The 19,726-nt window shown below is 38.0% G+C and overlaps 2 protein-coding genes across 2 annotated transcripts; one reads left to right on the plus strand and one right to left on the minus strand.

Moving 5' to 3' along the window:
- The first annotated feature begins 287 nt into the window (after positions 1-287).
- gpr101 (G protein-coupled receptor 101) lies at positions 288-2,793 on the plus strand. The gene is made up of 2 exons (XM_084134111.1): positions 288-402; positions 1,268-2,793. The coding sequence occupies exon 2, from the start codon at positions 1,366-1,368 to the stop codon at positions 2,665-2,667; it is 1,302 nt and encodes a 433-aa protein (XP_083990237.1). The 5' UTR covers positions 288-402; positions 1,268-1,365; the 3' UTR covers positions 2,668-2,793.
- Positions 2,794-4,022: 1,229 nt separating this feature from the next.
- On the minus strand, positions 4,023-19,316 carry tm9sf5 (transmembrane 9 superfamily protein member 5). The gene is made up of 17 exons (XM_084134110.1): positions 19,012-19,316; positions 18,819-18,886; positions 18,631-18,724; positions 17,757-17,881; positions 17,384-17,513; positions 16,805-16,932; positions 16,471-16,582; positions 16,312-16,391; positions 16,098-16,203; positions 15,300-15,432; positions 14,889-15,008; positions 12,879-12,936; positions 12,624-12,783; positions 11,314-11,465; positions 11,110-11,221; positions 10,732-10,903; positions 4,023-6,500 (listed from the first exon to the last, which is right to left on the minus strand). The coding sequence occupies exons 1-17, from the start codon at positions 19,147-19,149 to the stop codon at positions 6,433-6,435; spliced, it is 1,956 nt and encodes a 651-aa protein (XP_083990236.1). The 5' UTR covers positions 19,150-19,316; the 3' UTR covers positions 4,023-6,432.
- Between the last annotated feature and the right edge of the window lie 410 nt (positions 19,317-19,726).

Below are 19,726 nucleotides of genomic sequence, written 5' to 3' on the forward strand. Positions count from 1 at the left end.
CTGACACGACAAGCGACGGGTTGATTGATTATTCTCCATCTCTGAATGAAGTCCTGCTCACACAGAGCCGAGGCGAGGCGAGAGGACTGCCATTGATGACACTGAGGAGACTAAAATGGGAGAACATCACTGGAGCCCTGTCAGTGAAGAGAGAGACACAAAGGCGACTGACAACCAACAGCCATTCGAAATGCTTTTCAGTGCTCGTTTTACGGCAAATGTCTTCTATTCATTGATTATATTTGCATAAGATTTGCACCGTAGAGAAACCAGCGCCACTTTTAGCCCGCGGTTCACAATGGAATTATGACAGAGGTGAATTCCAGCTGTTTCTCATTGTTCGCATGGAAAAGTAGATGCAAATAATTTGGCCCGTGCTTACCAACAGTGACTCAAGACAAGGTAAGATACGATGCACACAGCCTTTAAGCCATGAAAATGGATTAAAAATATGTTGTCTCTGTACAGTTTTCTCTTGAAGTATTTTCATTATACACTGCTTAGAATAATGTGCGTACTGTTTTGTACATACACTGTGTACATAAACTGTACTGTGTAGTATGCATTGTGAGTATCTTTGTGTATAGGTATATAAAAATGCATGCATTATAGCCTGTAGTGAGCACTGCTATGTAGATAGGATATCCAAGAGGGTCATTATAGTAGGACTATATGCTCTTTAAACTACAATATTTATATAAGTGTACAGTACAGTATACATTTTGGAACCGTGTACTGAGATTATTATTGGGTCTTGCTTAATAAAGTTGTATAAGAGTGTTAGGGATGCACCGATATTAATATTCTGGGCAATACAGTAAGCCAAAGTTGATTTGTTTGCATTAGAATTATATTGCTTAAATATTACATATATTAATATTATAAATGTATGTAATATTTAATAGTACCCATATTAATAAGACTATATTTAAAAATAAATATAGTAAAAATAACACAAAAATTAAAAATCAGTAGTTTTGAATGCTTACTAGTGTCTTTAAAGATTAACTTTCAGTCAACGACGTGTAGATGACAAAAAAGGTAATCAAAATTTTTACGTTATTGTTTGATAACCGATATGGTAGTTAATATATCAGGATATCTGTAGCATGCATCCCCAAAAAGCACCTGCTTAAAGACTAAATCATGAAATAGATGTGATGTCTGTTTTATTGTAACTCAAATATCATTACAGAAGTGTGAACATTTATCTAACAAGGATCAGGATGTGCTGAACATTTTTCCTTCTGTTACATCCTCTCTCAAGGCGTGAACAGTGATTAAACAGTCATCAGACCTTCAGGCTGGTGTTGGGGATACCTGAAAGACTACTAATGCGTCATCTCCCATATTGTCTCTGTCAACATGTCCACCTTTCCACCTCTGGGCAGTAACTCCAGCACAGTGCCCTGGGACCCTGGCTCGCCCCTGTCGCCGTCTCTGGTGAACAGCACGGTAAAGATGGTGCTCATATCGGCGATCGTGTGCACATCGCTTTTTGGAAATGTTGTGGTGCTGCTGGTATTCCAGCGCAAGCCACAGCTGCTCCACGTCGCCAACCGCTTCGTGCTTAACCTGCTCCTGGCCGACCTTCTGCAGACAGTGCTGGTCATGCCCTTCGCCATCGCCGCCACCGTGCCCGAGGTCTGGCCACTGGACGCCCGCCTGTGCCTGGCCCTTGTTGTGCTCATGCACCTGTTCGCATTCGCTGGCGTCAACACCATCATTGTGGTGTCCGTAGATCGCTACCTGGCCATCATCCACCCGCTGTCCTACCCCACCCGAATGACTCCTCACTTGGGTACCAACTTGATCGCTCTCACCTGGCTTCTCAGTGTGCTTCAGAGCACTCCGCCGCTGTATGGATGGGGAACCATCGAATTCGACCGCCGCCATAATGCCTGCACTGTTGTGTGGTCCTCTAGCTACTCGTATTCAGCCCTGGTGTCCGCACTTTCATTCTGGCTGCCCGTGATCATCATGCTTTGCTGCTACTGGATGGTGTTCAGGGCGGCAAGGCGGCAGAATGCTCTCGTTCACCCCATCCAATCCAACCCCCCTCTGGATTCCCAAGCGTCCTGTTCCAGCCCCCAAAGGCAGCAGCCTCAATCGGAAGGACCTTTTTCGGCCACTTATCCCATCAGAACCCGCCACAGACGCTTCCACTATCACTGTAAGGCGGCGCGAGTGGTGTTTGTCATCATGGCATCTTATGTGCTCAGCATGGGCCCATACAGCGTCCTGAGCACTATATCCATTTACTCCAGTGCAGCGGTGCCACCCTGGTTGGCCTCGATGGCGCTCATTCTCTTCTTCCTGCAGTGCTGCTTACACCCCTACATCTACGGCTACATGCACCGCAGCGTACGCAAGGAGTTCCTGGCACTGCTCTGCGGGCCGCTGTGTGGGCAGGGCCGGGTCAGTCAGGGCTCCGCCGTGGACAGCTGCTTCACAGTGACGGATGGGCGTCTGGCGCACACCCACCTATCAAGCCAGACTGCCCGTGTGTACCCTCTCCGCACCTGGGAGGAAGGCACAACGTCTTCTTCCCCGACAGAGAGGAGGTCTAAAGACAGCCGAAAGGAGACCACCTCTATCAGTCTGAGCTCAGAGAAGGAGCTCACTGTGCACAGTAACACTAACAAGCAACCTGAGGAAACACCTTAAGGCAAATTCTCAACATATTTCTATCAGTGTTGAGGTATATACAGCTTTTGGTTTTGGTCAAATCAAATACTGTGCCTTTAAACACAAGCTCACTGAATACATTGTAAACATGTGTTAGCTACGCTATGGACCTACTTTGCGGTTACGGTTAGTATATACAAAAACAATATTATAGGCAACAGAAAAGCCTAGCTAACATAGTTTCTTGGCAGGAACTATGGAGATGCATGTCAATGATGATAGACTGTTTAAAACGTTTTTGTTAGTAGTTACACTACTGTTCGTTTTTTTTTTTAAGATTTATTTTCTGGCGTTTTTGCCTTTTATTATGATAGGACAGTTAGTTGACAGGAAGCGAAGTTGGAGAAAGAGAAAGAGCGAGGGGCGGGGGGATCGGGAACTCGGGACGCCCGAAGCGCAACTGCGATATATGTCGGCGCTGCCCACGAGGCTATTGGCGCTGACCCAATGTTCTTAAAAAAAAAAAAAATAATTATATTCAGCAGTGGATGCATTAAATTGCTTTAAAATAAGGGTTTACACAAAAATATTAAGCAGCACAACTGTTTTAAACATTGATAATACTAAGAAATGTTTCTTGAGAAGCAAATCAGCAAATTAGAATGATTTCTGAAAGGTCATGTGACACTGAAGACTGGATTAATGGTGCTGAAAATTCAGATTTAACATCGCAGGAGTAAATTATTCCTTAAATATAAAATATATTCAAATAGAAAAGAGTTATTTAAATTATAATATTTCACAATATTACTATTTTCACAGTATTTTTGCTCAAATAAATGCATAATTGATGAGCTTAAGAGACTTAAAAAACAAAACAAAAATCCAGCTTTTGAATGGTAGTGTACACTGTAATGGGAAAGTGGTTTAAAATCTACTTTAATCAGTTACAGTACACAATGTCATGGTTATTTATTCAGAAAAATCATTAAATATGAAAGTTTTGAAATTTCAACACCTTTGTATGTAAAATATACATTTTTGGAGACATGGTATAAAGTGTTCCATAAAATACTGAATATTGATTCTTTTATAGTGGTTTAAAATATTAGGGAGTAAAATGTTGGAAAAATACTTTTTGAGACAGTATAGAGTAGTGTATAATATGTCTAACAAAATGAATGTTCTTTGTATACATAGATGTCAAATGTATTGCTACTTTACAATTTAAAGAAAAAGTATTCTATATGTTGTTTTGAAATGAATTTAGAATACATATGTAGAGAGATTTTTGTCTATTTTTATAAGCATACATACAGTGATATCAACTAAATCATTGTCACTGGAGAAAAGTTCTCTTAAATGTGAGAGTAATTCCAAGCAAACTATATTATGAAATTGAAGAAACTCTTATTTATTTATTGTCCATGCATCAATAAGCGATTAATCTCATCAACATTAGGGTATGGGTCAGTTATTCACTTTATTTCTGATGGTATTTAAAAGATGTGTAGGGTTTCAGTATCAGTATTTTGAAGAGCATATATATGTGCATATGTTTAGGCCATTACTGTTCCCACCATCCAACCATTTCTCATTACCGTAATGTAGAATAAAAATGTTAATTTAATTCAGTTTAAATTAAAATATTTATACATCATGGTAGTATTTGTTGAACTGCCTTCAATTTATGAAATGTACTTTATTTTTGATTTCCTTGTGATTTTTGGGTGAAATGTGACCTGAAGAGCAGCTAATGAGCTAAGGATCTCAGGGTATTTATGGTGTACCTCTTGACCAGTGTGGAGAGTAAGCGCTCTTAAAGAGTGCCTCCCTAGATAAATTGTACATTGTCTCTGTGCAGTATAAGATGTTTTTATCCCCCGACACTGCCAATTATATCATTTGACATGATGTGGGATTAAATAAGACGGCTTTGCAACTGATAAAGCACTTTATGTTATTGACCACTGCAGGAAGGCACGGACATTAACCATTATTGAACACTTAGCGTGACCCTGTACGAAAATAGAACAGCTAGTGCTTCATTTCTGGCTGCTGTGTTTGGAAGTCTGCAGTTTCTTCTGCTACATCAAGTATTATTTTGAAACCAGTGAGTGCAAAAATACATATCACAGACAATATCCACCATATGTCAGTTTCCACTGATGTCTGCAGCACTTATAAAATTGTAGACAATCACTTTCAACAAATGTAACCACAGAGTCAGCTGAAGCAAGTCATCAATGTATTCCAACTGTAACAACAGACTGTTTTATATTAAAAAAAAAGTTTAGTAGACATTTTTGTAATGTACTTTGTGCTTTATTTTTCTTTTGTTATAACATGGTTAAGAATGTTTATGTATACCTCATAAGACTTGATCAGTACATTCTGTGGGTTTTAAATTAAAGTTATTGAAAAAAGATGTGTACGCCTGTAGTTTTTTAAAGTAATGACATTTAAATAATTTACAAAGTGCAAAATCACTAAATAACTCCCATTATTTAGATATTATTACTTGTATAAAAATGTCATCAAGCAAAAAATATGCTTCTTAACTATCCCATTTACTTCACTCCATAAAAAAAAATTTGTCAGCAAGATAAAACTATAAAAACACATGGAACAAAGTAGTTGTATTCTATTAACAACATAGTAGCAATTATTACTGATATCCACCAATAGGTGACATAAGAGAGGTTACTGTGGTCTGGTTACTGTGGTGCGGTCACATTAGCGAAATTTGCGGCTACGGAGATTCATTGTCAGTAACATAGAATTCACTTTCAAACCAAGCTGCTTTTTTTTTGTCAACACAGCGAATTTGTATGGTCAACTTCAACAAGCAAAATCTGCATTTTTTCGCCCACACATGAAACTCCTGATTGCATGGATTCTATTTGAAATTACTGGATATCGCCAGAGAAATTTTGCTGAGCAGAGGTTAATGTCAAACTAGTGCAGTCACATTAGCATAAACATGTCCATTGAAAACAGTGTACTTATGTATGAAGCACTGCTCATACAGAAGTCACTTTCAAATCAAGCATCTTTCTGTTGTGAACATGGCAAATTCCTGTGACAAACTAGAACATGAGCGAAATCTGGGTGAGAAACTTTTTTGCCTTTCGCACAGATTCCTATTGGAATGACTGGGTTTTGCCTGCGAAATTTCAGTGAGCAACAGTAAAATAGTCATTTTTGTGGGCAAACAAGGTCCATTATACATTATCATCAGTGTAGCGATACATGAAGCACTGCTTACTCATAGGTTCAAACTAAGCAGTGAATTTGATTGTTCAAAATGAAGAAACTTGAATCTGATGTGAAATTCAGTATTGCCTGGTTTTCTATTAACATGACCGCATTAAGCCCACAGAATTTGACCATACAAAGGTAAATGTGACCGCACCCTAATCTGTGTCCCATCTGGTCTTTCAAAACAAATTCTATACACAAAAAAAATGATAATGAAATAAAGCAAAGCAAGTAAAACATTCAAAATAAAAGCATAAAAAGAACTTAACGCTTAAAGATATGGGCTTCTGCTCTCAGCACAGTGGGTTTAGCTGGAATAAAGTCATAGGCAACGCGAGATAAATAAAGCACTGAAAAGGGGTCTTTGGAGTTCACACGCACACCTACTGCAGGCAGGTCAGTGAATTACAAATTGAGCCACACACCAGCGGTTCAGGAAAGAAGAGTATCGTCTGATTCCTCCCTTCATTTAAATGTCTCTTCAAACTTCCACATGAAAGCTGATCTGTAAAAAGTTGATGTGTTCTCCAAAAGGTCCTTCCCTTAGTCCACTTTCAGCACACTGTAGATTTTATTTACAAACAAGTAGCAGGCGAAGAAGCCTATAGTACCTGGATGGAAGAAGAAATGTGTGAGAATTAACAAAAGAAATAGAGAACAGGACAACACAAAGAGCTTTTCAGCACATGTACGTCATAGAATGTCCCAGACTAACTGATAGTGTACACATTATGAAACAGCACTTCTATTAAAACCACAATTGGAGTCATTTTACAAGAAAACCATCTATTAATAGTTGGGTTTCAATGCAGCAAATTATCTGACAGTCAAACTGAGCGGAGTGTGATAAAGCACAGGATTAAATCTAACCATCGCTGGGGCGGCAGTGACAGCCAATCAACAATAGGTCTGACTGAAATATTTAGCTCGGAATCTATATTTAGATGCATTTATAAACACACGATTCTCAGTCCTCCTCCTCATCCTCCACACACGCTCTCACTCGATCTTCAGTTTGCTTTTGGGATCTAAAAAGTCCTGCTAGAAACAAACCATTTCGGGGAAGCGTTATTTTAAGATGTGGGACTGAGAACGTAATAGCGACTCAGTAAGCATCGTTTTACTCGTGTCTTACATTTTCACCCCTCAAGTGCGCGTAGAAGTTGCCATAACAGCCATTGCCAGGGATCCTAAAGCATCTAGAAGAATCCATGGCAACAAATAGATTGTGGCTAATATCCACTCAGTGGTGGTTTCTCAGCGGTGGTTTCCCATCATTCAAAGAAAAGCTGTGAGAATTGCTGCAATTACACTGGATAATCTGGAGTGTTTTTGTAAAGGTTCAGTGTCTTGAATACTCTTACAACAAATGACCTATGTGAAATGTCAAAGTACTGTCGCAGAGAAGCTCGGGGTATTTTACAGAGTCGATCACTGACCTAAACAGTTGTAAATCACTTTTCTTCACGCTGGGTGAGGAAAACACACGCTACAAAGCTAGAACCTGCCGTTTGGAGAGACTGAGTGGACTTAAGTAAGCATATGTAGATGCTATCAACCCACAGGTGTTTATGGATGGCAGACAGCTGGCCATCGCTCGCCACCTCCGCCTCAGCATATCAATGAGGGGAAGCGACAGAGATTTGATTAAGGCTGGAGGGAGCGGCGCTACCTTTCAACAACAATGAAAGATGAGGAATATTTATACGTGTCCCAATTACCCTCTGCCTAAACACAGTATGACCCATCGGGCAGGAACAAAACAACTAGCACTGGTCACCTGCTAAACAAAAGGACCAGACATACTGCAGTATCAAAACCACCAACATCATGACAATCTCTGAACATTTAAGATTGTAGGTAAAGTAAAAATTATCACAAACATTTTTTTTATGTGACACTGAGCACAAAAAGTATTGAATTTCAGGAACAGGATAGAAATCCTGAAGCGGATGAATGGTACTTTCCCCAGTTCACCAGCTGTGTGCTTAGTGTTGATGTAGTATCTTACAAGCTACTAAAAATGTTTGCATTGCACCAATAAATAGTTGACTCATAACTATGTATAAACTACATTTACAGAAGCATCCAACCTGGAGTAACAGGTGGAATAAAATGACAGACTGACTGAATTGCATCAATAAGCTCTTGTTTTGGCTGACAGACTAAAACCTTATATGATAATGTTGGCAATGGCATTTGCATATTAAGAGAGAGAACATCATGTGAATAAATTTACTCAGTTCCCATCTTAGCTCTTCAACACCAACCTAAATGTGGCTACGCGATAAACGCTATTTTACGCTATTTTATACATTTTTAAGGCCAGACAAGTAGTTTGATAAGGGTTGATTTGTAAAAAAGGACTACACACCTGCGCACATATATATATTAAAACGTGCATACCTATGGACTGAACACGTGATGCACGACATCGGTGTTTGCGCAGAGATAACTGATAATCGCTTGGAACCTATTTCCGGGAGTGCATTTTCGAGACACCAGGCACTGTTTTGTGCGGATGGGCGGCCAGAGCGCGTTGAGGGTTTTCTGTTAGAACGGTGTCGTGTTAGCGGCCCCTAAGTTAATAACTAATGATCTTCGCAACGGAAGTAAATCAATCAATCAAAAATAACTTTAGCTGGACAATAACTTTATCCTAGAGCTGCTGTAAAGCCAAAACAATCTCTGTTACTGTAATTTCCTATTATCACTATAAAGCTGCTTTGAAACAATTCATATTGTAAAAAGCGCTATATAAATTAAGATGACTTGACTTGACTAAATAGCGCACCTCTGTGTGCATTGTTCCATGTTGTGCATGTCAAATAAAATCAATCATAACAAATGTCATTTCTTGTGCTTTTTTGAATCAGTATAATTTATTGATCCTAATTCATTTCAAATACTGTTTCTGAATGTTATTTTCATATAAAAAACACCTATTATGTTATTGAAGATTAAGCAGTTACGTATTTCAATGGAAATATTTTTTTAGTTATTTACGTGAAGCAAAAGTTAAGAATCAAGGATAAACTGAAATTCACAGCATTTAAAACTTCTTCTGCTCATATATTTGAAGGCTGCTGTTGGATCATTGGGGATAGACGTCATTTTATGCGAATACACATTATTATACGGAGAGCTTATGACCTACTAGCTATGTTCTACCTTAAGACCAAATGGTGCTAGTTAGTTACAAACTAGCTAGTTGTTACTAAGCCTCTAATACAGTATGGACTTTGTGTTCCAATTTGAATAAGAACTTAAGAAAGGCTGGTGCAACCCTACCCTGTAGAGTAAATATAGCTATAGCAATTTACTCTAAACTGGGTTAACCTGTTAAACTAATTAACCTGTCAAACTGGTTATTTGATGGAGGAGGAGAATTCAGTGAAAGCTTATTCAGTGTAGGATTGGTAAGACTGATTCACACTATTAAGTTGTGAGCATAGACTGTAAAAAAAGATGGATGACGCATCCTCCTTGCACTATAGGAAAATCAAGCCAAAATATTAAAAAAAATAATGTTAACATCTTGCGCCGATCACATAATTTGGAGCCCAAGTCTGCGCAGTAGTAATACTGAGGTGGAGCCGCACACCACATGCACAGCTGTCAATCATGACGTTACACTGTTTTTATAGCACTAAATAACTAACTAAAACCAAACTTATTGGAAAGACGAACACTTGAACATACATCAGCGCGATAAGAACTACCTAAATGACAGAAACCATCTTTGGAAAAAGATTATTTGAAGTGTAATTGGATTTTTTAGTTTGGCTCATATCCTTTTTCGATTCCATGAAGAGGGCGAGGTTTATGACCTATACTGCAGCCAGCCACCAGGGGCGATCGAAAGGTTTTGTCTTCACTTTTCAGGACGCGTGCGGCACATTTGGTTGTGGGTCATTAGCTTGTGAGTCAAAATACATGTGCAGTATGCTCGTTTTTGATTATAGCCAGTGAAGACAACACAACAGAAAGACTGTAAGCTAAAAGTCAGAAAAATAGAATTTCTTTTGCCATTTGCTGTAGATTCACTGAAAATCAGAAACACCAGTGATAAAATATAACTTTAACCTAAATAAAAAAGTTATGACACAAATCAATGCTCTAACCAAGGGATTCCCAAACTGGTGATTAAATCATAAAAATATAAAATAAAAATCAATATAATACTTTAGTATGCCTTTATTAATCCCCTGGAGCCGTATGGCTTACTTTTATGATGGATAGATGTGCCAGGATATTTTTTTATATAACTCTGTGTTTGGCTGAAAGAAGAAAGTCATATGCACCAAGGATGGCTTGAGGGTGAGTAAATTATGGGATAATTTTCATTTTTGGGTGATATAACCCTTTAACTGCATGTCATGTGTTGCTAAATTTTTTAATAATTACTTTCAAATCTCAGGGAGTACTTCAAGTAAATATTATATATCAAAAGAATTCGGCTTACAAGAAAGTTTGGGAATGTATATTAGGGGTGTAACGGTATGCAAAGGTGACGGTTTGGTACATGCCTAGGTTTTGAAGAAACAGTTTGATATGTTTTCGGTACAAAACTTTTTCTTTCTTTTTCTTTATTAAGCAGCCCTAACCCTTACTGAACAAACTATGGCTGTGTCTTTAAATTTTTTTTTTTTTTTAAACTGTCAATACTGCTGCAACACACTCTTTCTAATTCATTTTATGCTGTAAAGGGGGACAGAGATTTGAAGTGCTTTCACTTTTTGATGCAACATATTTTAGCAAAAGTTATATGTTACTGTTACACCTATTGTATATCAACTTATATTATCAAGGCTAAAGGGAAACAGACCATCTCTCACATACCTGTGAAAATGAAGAAAATGAGCACCATGATCGAGGTGTAGCCAAAGTAGAGGATGGTGCTTGCCAACCCTATAATTTGAAGTTTTGAGTAGAAGTAATGCACTGTGTAGACAAACAGATACACTGCCGTGAAACCGCTGGTCAGGAATGATCGCCACCACCAATGATAATCCTGTCAAATAAAAAAAAATAGGCTTTAAACAAAAAAGTAAAAATATACATGCATTTATTTATTTTTTAAATAGCACTTCAGACATAACGTTTAAAATGATGTTGTAGACTCTTATGAGACTGATTCATATCAGTGATGAATAAGAACCAGCCAAACATGAACCAAAAAAACATTTAAAAGATGCCATGATCAGTGTTCAATCTCACCTCTGCACATAAATGGAAGTAGCAGAGCAGAACAGTGGCCTCAGAGCAGGTAATGAGCAGGATGATGAAGACCAGGAAGAGGAAGCCAAACATGTAATACATCTGATGAGACCTGCAGAGAAACATTTCAATTAGTTAATGTTAGGGCCAAAACATCAGTTCTGGCATCAACTCATTTCAGCATGATATGATTTCAAACTATACCAAATGCTATTGAGGATGAAGAAGAGCTGGATGAAGATGCAGCCGAAGGGCAGGATGCCACCCATGATGATGCCTGGCACAGGTTTGGTGAAGAATGACTGCTGAGGAATTTGGCGTGGGATCTGGTTTGTTCTCACAGGAGGCTCGATGCCCTGTTAAAACAGGAAAATAAAAACACCCACAATCATGATATCGTGCATGACAGTGTGCCAGAAGAAAAGCTCACACAGATGGGAACTGCAATAGCAGCTGATTCAAATGTTTAGAAATACATAAATAGGCAAGCATAAGAATTCTGGAGTATCAAAACCTGTGAGCCTATTATTAAATGTAATTTTTTTTTTGTATCCGCAAGTGTGGAATCAGCACCTGTCAGAATGCCAGGAATTAAGAACTGTTCTCTGTTGAAAAGCCCTTACTCCTGTTTAACACGTGAGCAGTTTGCAGTAAGTATTTTAGTACGTATTTCACATAAGATGTGTTTGCAGTGCACTATCCAGCTGAAGGCACTGGATATCACCAAAGAGCTGAACATACACACCAGCGAGGCCCCTTATTTCTTGTTTCGGCTACGAAGCCGAAATTTCTACGAAGTGGCCGCTTTGATGCAGCATAAGAATGATGCGGCGTAATGGGTTAGCATTACGCCACAGAACAAATATTGCCCAGCACTTGGCCTCCGACTTTAGGGAGAAACTGCTGTCTTTTCAGCGCTATGTGATCGGCCTAAAGAAAAAAACATTCATATCCCTTGGTTCAGATAGGAAACGTAGATCAAACACTTGTGTTTTTTGACATGCCGACATCTGTCACAGTATTTACCATACTTTCAATATAAAAATTAAACATTAAAATATGGAAAATATGCAATTATAATTTTAATATATTATAATTAGGGTCGTCTTATATTCGGAACAATTATTCTAATACTTTAGATATAATTTTGACTGCATTCATTTTGCAACTCCTGGTAAGTGCTTTTCTATGCTTTACCCCAAGCTTAAAGGAATTATATGCATATATGGTAAAATTACTACATTTTCCTGTCAATCCGTGTTCATTTTGACCATGAACAATGCGCTATTATGCACTTTAATTCAGCAAAAATTGACTCGTGCAGAAACGTTTGTTGTACTGCTGTACCGCACTGTTCCTGCAAAGCACTGTTGCCGTGCCACACTTGAAGTGTGAATGCTCTAACCTCTTAACATGGGCACTGAAAAAAAATACATATCGCATACGCACTGCAAGCGGGTCATGTGTGAAACAGGCGTCAAGAACAATTGGTCTGTTCAAGAAGGCATACTCACTGGTTTTTTGAAGCCGAAGTATGCACCCACAAAAGTGAGAGGAACAGAGATGCCAAACCACAGCGCCAGGATTGCCACGAGTGTACCAAAGGGAACAGCAGCAGAGGAGCCCTCTACCCACAGGATCAGATTCATCAGGAAAAAGTCCACAAACACAATCCTGCAAAAACACAAGCCACGTCTTTGAAACTGCATACTGACATAAATCATATTATTTCTGTTCTCGGGAAATGAAGATGAAAATATTATTCATACCCAGGACACAAAAGGGCTGTGAGAAGGACATTGGTTTTCCATTTTTCACCACCGAAAGCTGATGATACAGAGGGAATTGATTGGAAAAGGAAGCAATCAAGATGAATATTTGGCATTTTTAATGTGAACTCAGTAACTTTCCCCTCACTAAAAATGCAGAAATGAATAGAACCATAAAACAATAGTACGTGTTGGAGCCATTTGTTGTAAAGTTTTTCTTGGCCACTGAGTGGCACTGTGACAGTATAATTGTAGCACAGGTGTAACAGGAAGAAGTGTGAGCTAGGGTTGCGCGATATGCTCCATTTTCATATCGTCCTATCGTCAGCCTGTGAGATCGGCGATACACGATATTATCGTGAGGGGGCGGGGCTTACTTATTTGATTATTAACTTGCTTATTTACTCATCAATTTGCTTGTTTTATTACTTCGTTTTAAATGAGAATCTTTCTATTTTGCTAGCAAAGGTGGAGTGTTTATTAATAGGCTAAATCAGGTTATTTCCTGGTATAGTGAGGTAAAAAAAGATCCTAATCATTCTTGTATCTGACTCGGAGTATTTCAACATGTCAGCGGGAAATTTACGGACACACATTATCCTCTCATGCCGTTACAGATCTGCAGCATTTTGACTGTTTGACGAGATGTGAACACGTTTTAATTTCTTGATTCAAGAAAGAGTCGGAGTCTGCGATATATGTCCTCCTACCAGTGCTCTCTCTGTCTGGATGCACTTCACATGCGCACCGCACTTCAATAACGCAGGTGTTTTAAATGCCAGGAGAAATCAGAGGCAAAAATCTAAAAGTCGATCGGTTATACGCCGACTTAAACTTATGACTTGACTCTGATAAAGGAAAACGGGTTAATCCGTTTACATGACCACATGCATTGTCAGTTTATTCAGCATAATCGAGTTAATAACGTGCATGTAAACGCGCTCAATCCCTGAAAACGAAAGCAGAAACGGACTGAGCTTTCGCTGCATTAACAGCGTTCTCTCAGAGTCGACGGTGGATAACGGTAGGCTACAGCAACTATCTTAATTACTGGCTGAATATTTCTCTTGTGGACTTACATTATTGACAGCGAAAAAATTAGAAGAATATTTCTTGTTAAACAAGTTTGAAGTTGCTTGTGATTTTCACAGATGGCAGAGTTTCACAGATGCTTCGTGAACTAAAGACTTTTATTAGGCCTAGGCGGCCTATATCATTTTATTGATATTATTATTATAATTAATATTTTGTAATTGTATTGTTTTTAGTGTTATTCGTGTCATTAAATATTTTGTTAATGTGCTATGGAAACAAAATACTGACGAACAACGATGCCGCGTCTTCATCTAGGCTCTGTATAAAAATTATGCGTCTGTTAAAGCACTCTTGACAATTTGTGAATGGATCACCTTGCAATGAAATTTCGTTTTGGGATGTAGTTTTTGTTTTGTCTGTTTTAAAAACATTTTCTTTGAGGAGTCCTCATACGCGCGTGATATGGCGCAAGTGTGGTTATGTGGTGATGTCGTTATGAATTTAGGCAAGGCAAATATAATTGTAGTTCCTAATTAATTTAATAACTATACTAGCTTCATAATAATAATAATGATTTAATACATTAATGGAAAAACGAGCCAATTATCGTATTGATATCGTCAAAGGCATCTGCCATCGGCGATATCTCTGTCTATCGTCGATACACGATACTATCGTCTATCGGCACAACCCTAGTGTGAGCATTGGTTATTGAGAAGAACACAGTTTTTGACCACACTGCAGAGTGGCATGCAAGGTGGATTATAGTCGTATGCTGTGTCTTCAAGGTATGGACTCTGTTTATACGCTTTCTAAAACTTGCTCACTCCTATTATCAATGGCAACGGCAAACTGGAAAGCCAAATAAATGGGGGGGGGGGGGGGAACAAACAAATATCACCTCTTTAGATCTTCATAATGACTTCCAGAAGAAAATAAGATAAAACAAGATTTTCCACTGCAATATTTCCTTACTCTTATAGAGTCTGGAAGACACATATCCAGCAGGTGTGCCAAGCAAAACCCACAACACCACCGAACAGGTCATGAGAGCCCCTCTGTTGGCTGGAGACAGGAAGCCCAGACAGGCCAAGACTAAAGGGAAAAACAGAATTGTCTTTTTTTTTCATTTAATGCTATTATAACTAATGTGAAATAACATGCTACCAAAATATGTAAAACCAATTGTTCAACAATGTCTACTGAGCGTATATAATCTAATTAATATTTGAGAAAATTGAGGAAAGTTCACATTGTTGGTATTTTCATGATGCACTCAAATATTCAACTGTTCTCACGGATCTAGAGAAGCAACCCTTAAAGTTAATTTGTACAATACAAAAATCTGCAGTACTTTTAATTCATTTCTGTTCCAGATGCACTTACAAAGGGTGATGAAGGTCATGATGAAGATCTGAGTGCCCTGTCCGAGGAAGACAGACAGAAGCATGCCCATCTTGGGTGGCCTAAACACATCACCATGAACCTGCTTCCAGCCAGACTCCTCCTGGGCCTCCTCCTGCAGGAGATATGACATATCTCAATATGATCTCACATGACTATCATCAGATAAACCATTATGGCCAGAACACACTCATTTAAATTCTCAACACAGCAGATGGCATATGTGACATATGTTTTATCAGTGTCTATTCATTTATCTATTCACTGCAAAACAGCTTCCTTCATTTTTTTTAACCTTGATTGGTGAGTATGGTAATGTATAATTACACTGTTTTACCATACAAAGGAAGTTCCCCGAAGCCAAACAATTACCCAATCATAATCACCAGTAACATAAGCTAATCAAACATAAGCAAACATAAGCTAATACGCTTACATAGGTAATGTTTGCAGCTGGAGGGATCTTAACCCAGTCTGCCTGTGAATGTCACAACAGAGGCACTGAAAAAAATCACTGACTGGAGGTATTCTTTTGATTATTAATATGAGAAAAATAATAACACACTAAAACTAGGAGGAAAGTCAATATATGCTTGAAGATTAGGATCTATGACCAATGAAAATGTGACAATTATAACTCAAATAAAATACAATATATAACAGGAAGTTTGATGCGGGAGTGTCAGCTCTGTTGACACAAGAGACTGTAGTGACGTAACGGAGTCATTCATTTCTCATCTAGAAAACAGTTGGAAGGAGAACAAAGTAAATTCAAGCTACCTGGTCCATCTGGTTGTACCGGGCAATATCCTTGTGCAATGTTCTAAGCATAATCATGGCCACCATACCAGACAGGAAGAGCACAATAACCAAAGAGTTCATGATGCTGAAAAAAAAATAACATGAAATCCATTAGTATGTATGGAAATATAGATATAAGAGCTTATTCTTGATATTATATATATTTTCAACCAGCTTGGCTTTCTGTGCTCACCTGAACCACTGGATGTTGCTGTGAGGCATGGAAACCAAAATATAATCCCATCGAGAAGCCCACTTAATTTCATTATTTTGCTAAAAAAGACGAAATAAGCTCTATCACACAGAGTTCTTTCCAACCATCTCCATATACTGTCTCCATAAGCAAGCTTACCTTAAATTTAACTGAATAGGTGTAGGTCACTTTGAAACCACTGCTGGAATCTACTGGAATGTCCATGGGAGCGCCTTCACATGTTGGTTTCTCATCATCACCATGCTTGATGCTGTTCAACAGACAAATATATATGTAATGTTCTAATCCATGTGCATTACAGAAATTTTTACTTGGTTTTCTGATGTCACAGATGTTGCTATGCCTAACTTCAAAGCATTTTTTGCTGAAACTGGTCACATGGGCCCACAGAAAGTAGAGAAAGACCTTACATTAGCTTAAGGACGCTACCTAAAGTGAAGTTAGTTACAGACAGTTAGTTGCTAAATCAGACCTCCTAGGTTCCAGCGTAGCCGCCACAAGTCGAGCACCCATCCCCGTCGTTTCATCTTCACTGTGGTAAAATATGGTGATGTCCACATGGTTGAAAACATAATAAGTGTTCTTCCTGTTGAAATCAGCCTAAAGGAGTGGATCAAAATCACAAAGCATCAAAATGGCATCTCTATACTTCTCTTGCTAAATCTTTTAGTGACTTATAAAGTAATTTTGAAATTGTTGATATTTCTTTAATCAGCTTAATATTTCCTCTGTGTCAGTGTTCTATTTCTGGTAACGTATTCTAATGTTATATAAAGATTTCACTTATTTAACGTTTAGACTTAAAAATATACATATATAGTTTTAATTAAATTCAGTGTTGGGGAAAGTTACTTTTAAAACTAATGCATTACAATATTGCGTTACTCCCTTAAAAAAAAGCAACTAATTGCATTACTTAGTTACATTTTATGGAAAGTAATGCATTACGTTACTTTTGCTTTACTTTTTTAATGTGGGCTGACCTTGATTGTTTGTTTTTTAATAAAAGCTATCTCACAAATCAAGTGGTGATAAACAGTCTCTCTCTCACATTGATAACACAGGCATCCTTTGGGTTTCCGTCTTGGTTTACTAGACATCCAATAGGAAATCCTGGGTTGCAGACTTTCTGATTGTCTTCCACCAAATAACACCATGTTACAGGCATGTTGTCAACAATCCTGTAAAACAAACAAACAAAAAAGTGTAAGAATAAACCAAACCACTAATCTGTTATGGCCTATATTAGGCCTATATACTCAGTAAAGGATAATATGCCAAACCCTACGATGACAGATAGGTATAGTGTCTTTTCTAAAAGGTTGAGCATTGCATCTTGCTTATGCTAGTAACTGATAAAGCAAGATGACAACTTCCACAATGCTACCACGCCTACTGTATGCAAGGCATCCATGTAGACTTACCAGTGGTGCTGGTAATTCAGCTCCATTCCTCGCTTTAGAAAGTCCAACTTTAACTTGTCTTCTTCTGTAGTTTCATACGATATGGTGCAGACTCTCTCACATGCCTTGTCAGCCTTAAATGAAAACTAAGAGAAAAATTTCTAAAATCAATATCTGAAGGATCCATCCATTATCCATCCAGAGAAGCATGCAGTACTGGAGTTCACATTCTGCAGAATAGTATCAAACAGGAATACACTGTCTAAATACCAACAACATAATTATATGCATAATTACAAAGTCAAACAAAACACAAAGGGAGAAAAGAATGTGTGTGTCAGTTACAGCTACATCTAGTAAAACTTGACAAACAAGATAGCAGGTTTCCAAAAGCAGGGTGTATAATCTTTCAAATGTCACTGCACTGAAGACAGCATAAAATGGAAGTTGTGACAGTCTTTTATTCCCTGTTGTGTGAAAACGTGAAACGGCTTCTTGAACAAGAAAAAAAGAGTAGGGCAGGACTTGATTTTGTCCATCGGCAATTGATTGAATTGTTCTAGTTTGCTATTGCTATAATCTCATGTGAGTGACAGGTTGTCCTGTCCTTGCACTGAAAAACACTTCTTTAGAGAAGAGAAGAGATGTCATTGCAAGTGGGAGGGGAAGTGATTTGAATTAAAGATTACAAAGGCAAATTATTTTTTAGAAAATGTGTGGGACAAATCATTTATAATAAAAACTGCAATATTCCATAAAAATATAAGAAGTGTCCATTTTGATTTCATGGTGATATTAAAGATAAAATAGGCTACAACGAATAAGGTAAATCAAATTTAAAAAATCTAAAATAAAAAACAAAACAATATCTTGTAAGGTGATGTCTATACTATACCTTGTAAGGTGATGTCTCTATTCTTTCTCCAAACAACACCTGCCCAAGGTTCTCTGAGGGCCTTCTTTCATCCTTGTCTTTGCAAAAGTTAAACCTAAAGCAAAAAGTATGCCCTCACTGATCAGTGCTTGTAACGAAATGCATGTAGATATAATGAAGCTTATATTGTAAAGGTCAAGCATACTTACGCATCATATTCGTAAGGCAGGACTGATTCCACAGAGTCCAGTCTATTCACAAAGAGCTGTATCTCAGTCTGTGGGAATGACAGCAGGGGAGAGGGGTCAAGGGGACAGCTGACTATGCTGTCTAAACATTTGTTATGTGCCAACTGTCTGTACATAATCATACAATAACAAATATAGGACAGTAAAAGCTCACCTGACATTCCCCCTCATCTCCATTCGAGTTTTTCTCGCAAAAATTGACTGGCGCTAAACCCGGAAGGTAGAATCCAACGCTTGAGCTGACTAGAGTTAAACTCAGCCAAAAAACAAAACTCGGATTTAAAGACTTCATTTTTCAAACCAGCGTCCTGCGAGGTTTCCGGTTTACTCTGCTGGAGCAAACCATAAAACTAACCGGCGATAATTCACACAGAAAATCACCAAGACACCGAGTTCGCAGCTACTACTGCTACTGACTCAAGAAAGATTTGTATTAGTGTCACTTCCTTACTGTGCACATAACTCCGCCCCCTCATGACTCCTCCTCCAATCCCTCTACACCATTGATCCATAAAACATCTGGATTAATGACAGCTGTTTTTTAATTAATATATTTATACAATCAATATTTTTTTAATTAATTAAATAGTTTTTAATTGTAATTTTATTAAATTATAAATATGTTATAATATATGTATCTACTTTATTCATTTATTCATGAATTTATTAATTTTGCTTTTAGTGTTCGGCTGGTCATATGATGTCATGTCTGCCCCGTGAGGCGACCCGCTTCGTGTACACAACAGTTTTTGTTTAGCTTCAGATATTACTCTTACACCATTTTGAATATATATTTAAAACGCTATTTATTTCTTTGTGTAAAATTCATCAGTGAGAGCAACTTTAATATTTACGACTGGCTTTCGCTC

Source organism: Abramis brama (genome assembly GCF_963993115.1).
Source record: "Abramis brama genome assembly, chromosome: 13".
NCBI lineage: Eukaryota > Metazoa > Chordata > Actinopteri > Cypriniformes > Leuciscidae > Abramis > Abramis brama.

What these genes read in the sequence shown, in the direction of transcription:
- gpr101 (XM_084134111.1), top strand. Translation starts at nt 1,366, where the DNA reads ATGTCCACCTTTCCACCTCTGGGCAGTAACTCCAGCACAGTGCCCTGG.
- tm9sf5 (XM_084134110.1), bottom strand. Translation starts at nt 19,149, where the DNA reads ATGAAGTCTTTAAATCCGAGTTTTGTTTTTTGGCTGAGTTTAACTCTA. An exon ending in GAGATGAGGGGGAATGTCAG is followed by an intron (nt 18,887 to 19,011) that starts GTGAGCTTTTAC and finishes TCATTCCCACAG; the next exon opens with ACTGAGATACAGCTCTTTGT. An exon ending in CATTTTCTTCATTTTCACAG is followed by an intron (nt 6,501 to 10,731) that starts GTATGTGAGAGA and finishes TCTTCCATCCAG; the next exon opens with GTACTATAGGCTTCTTCGCC.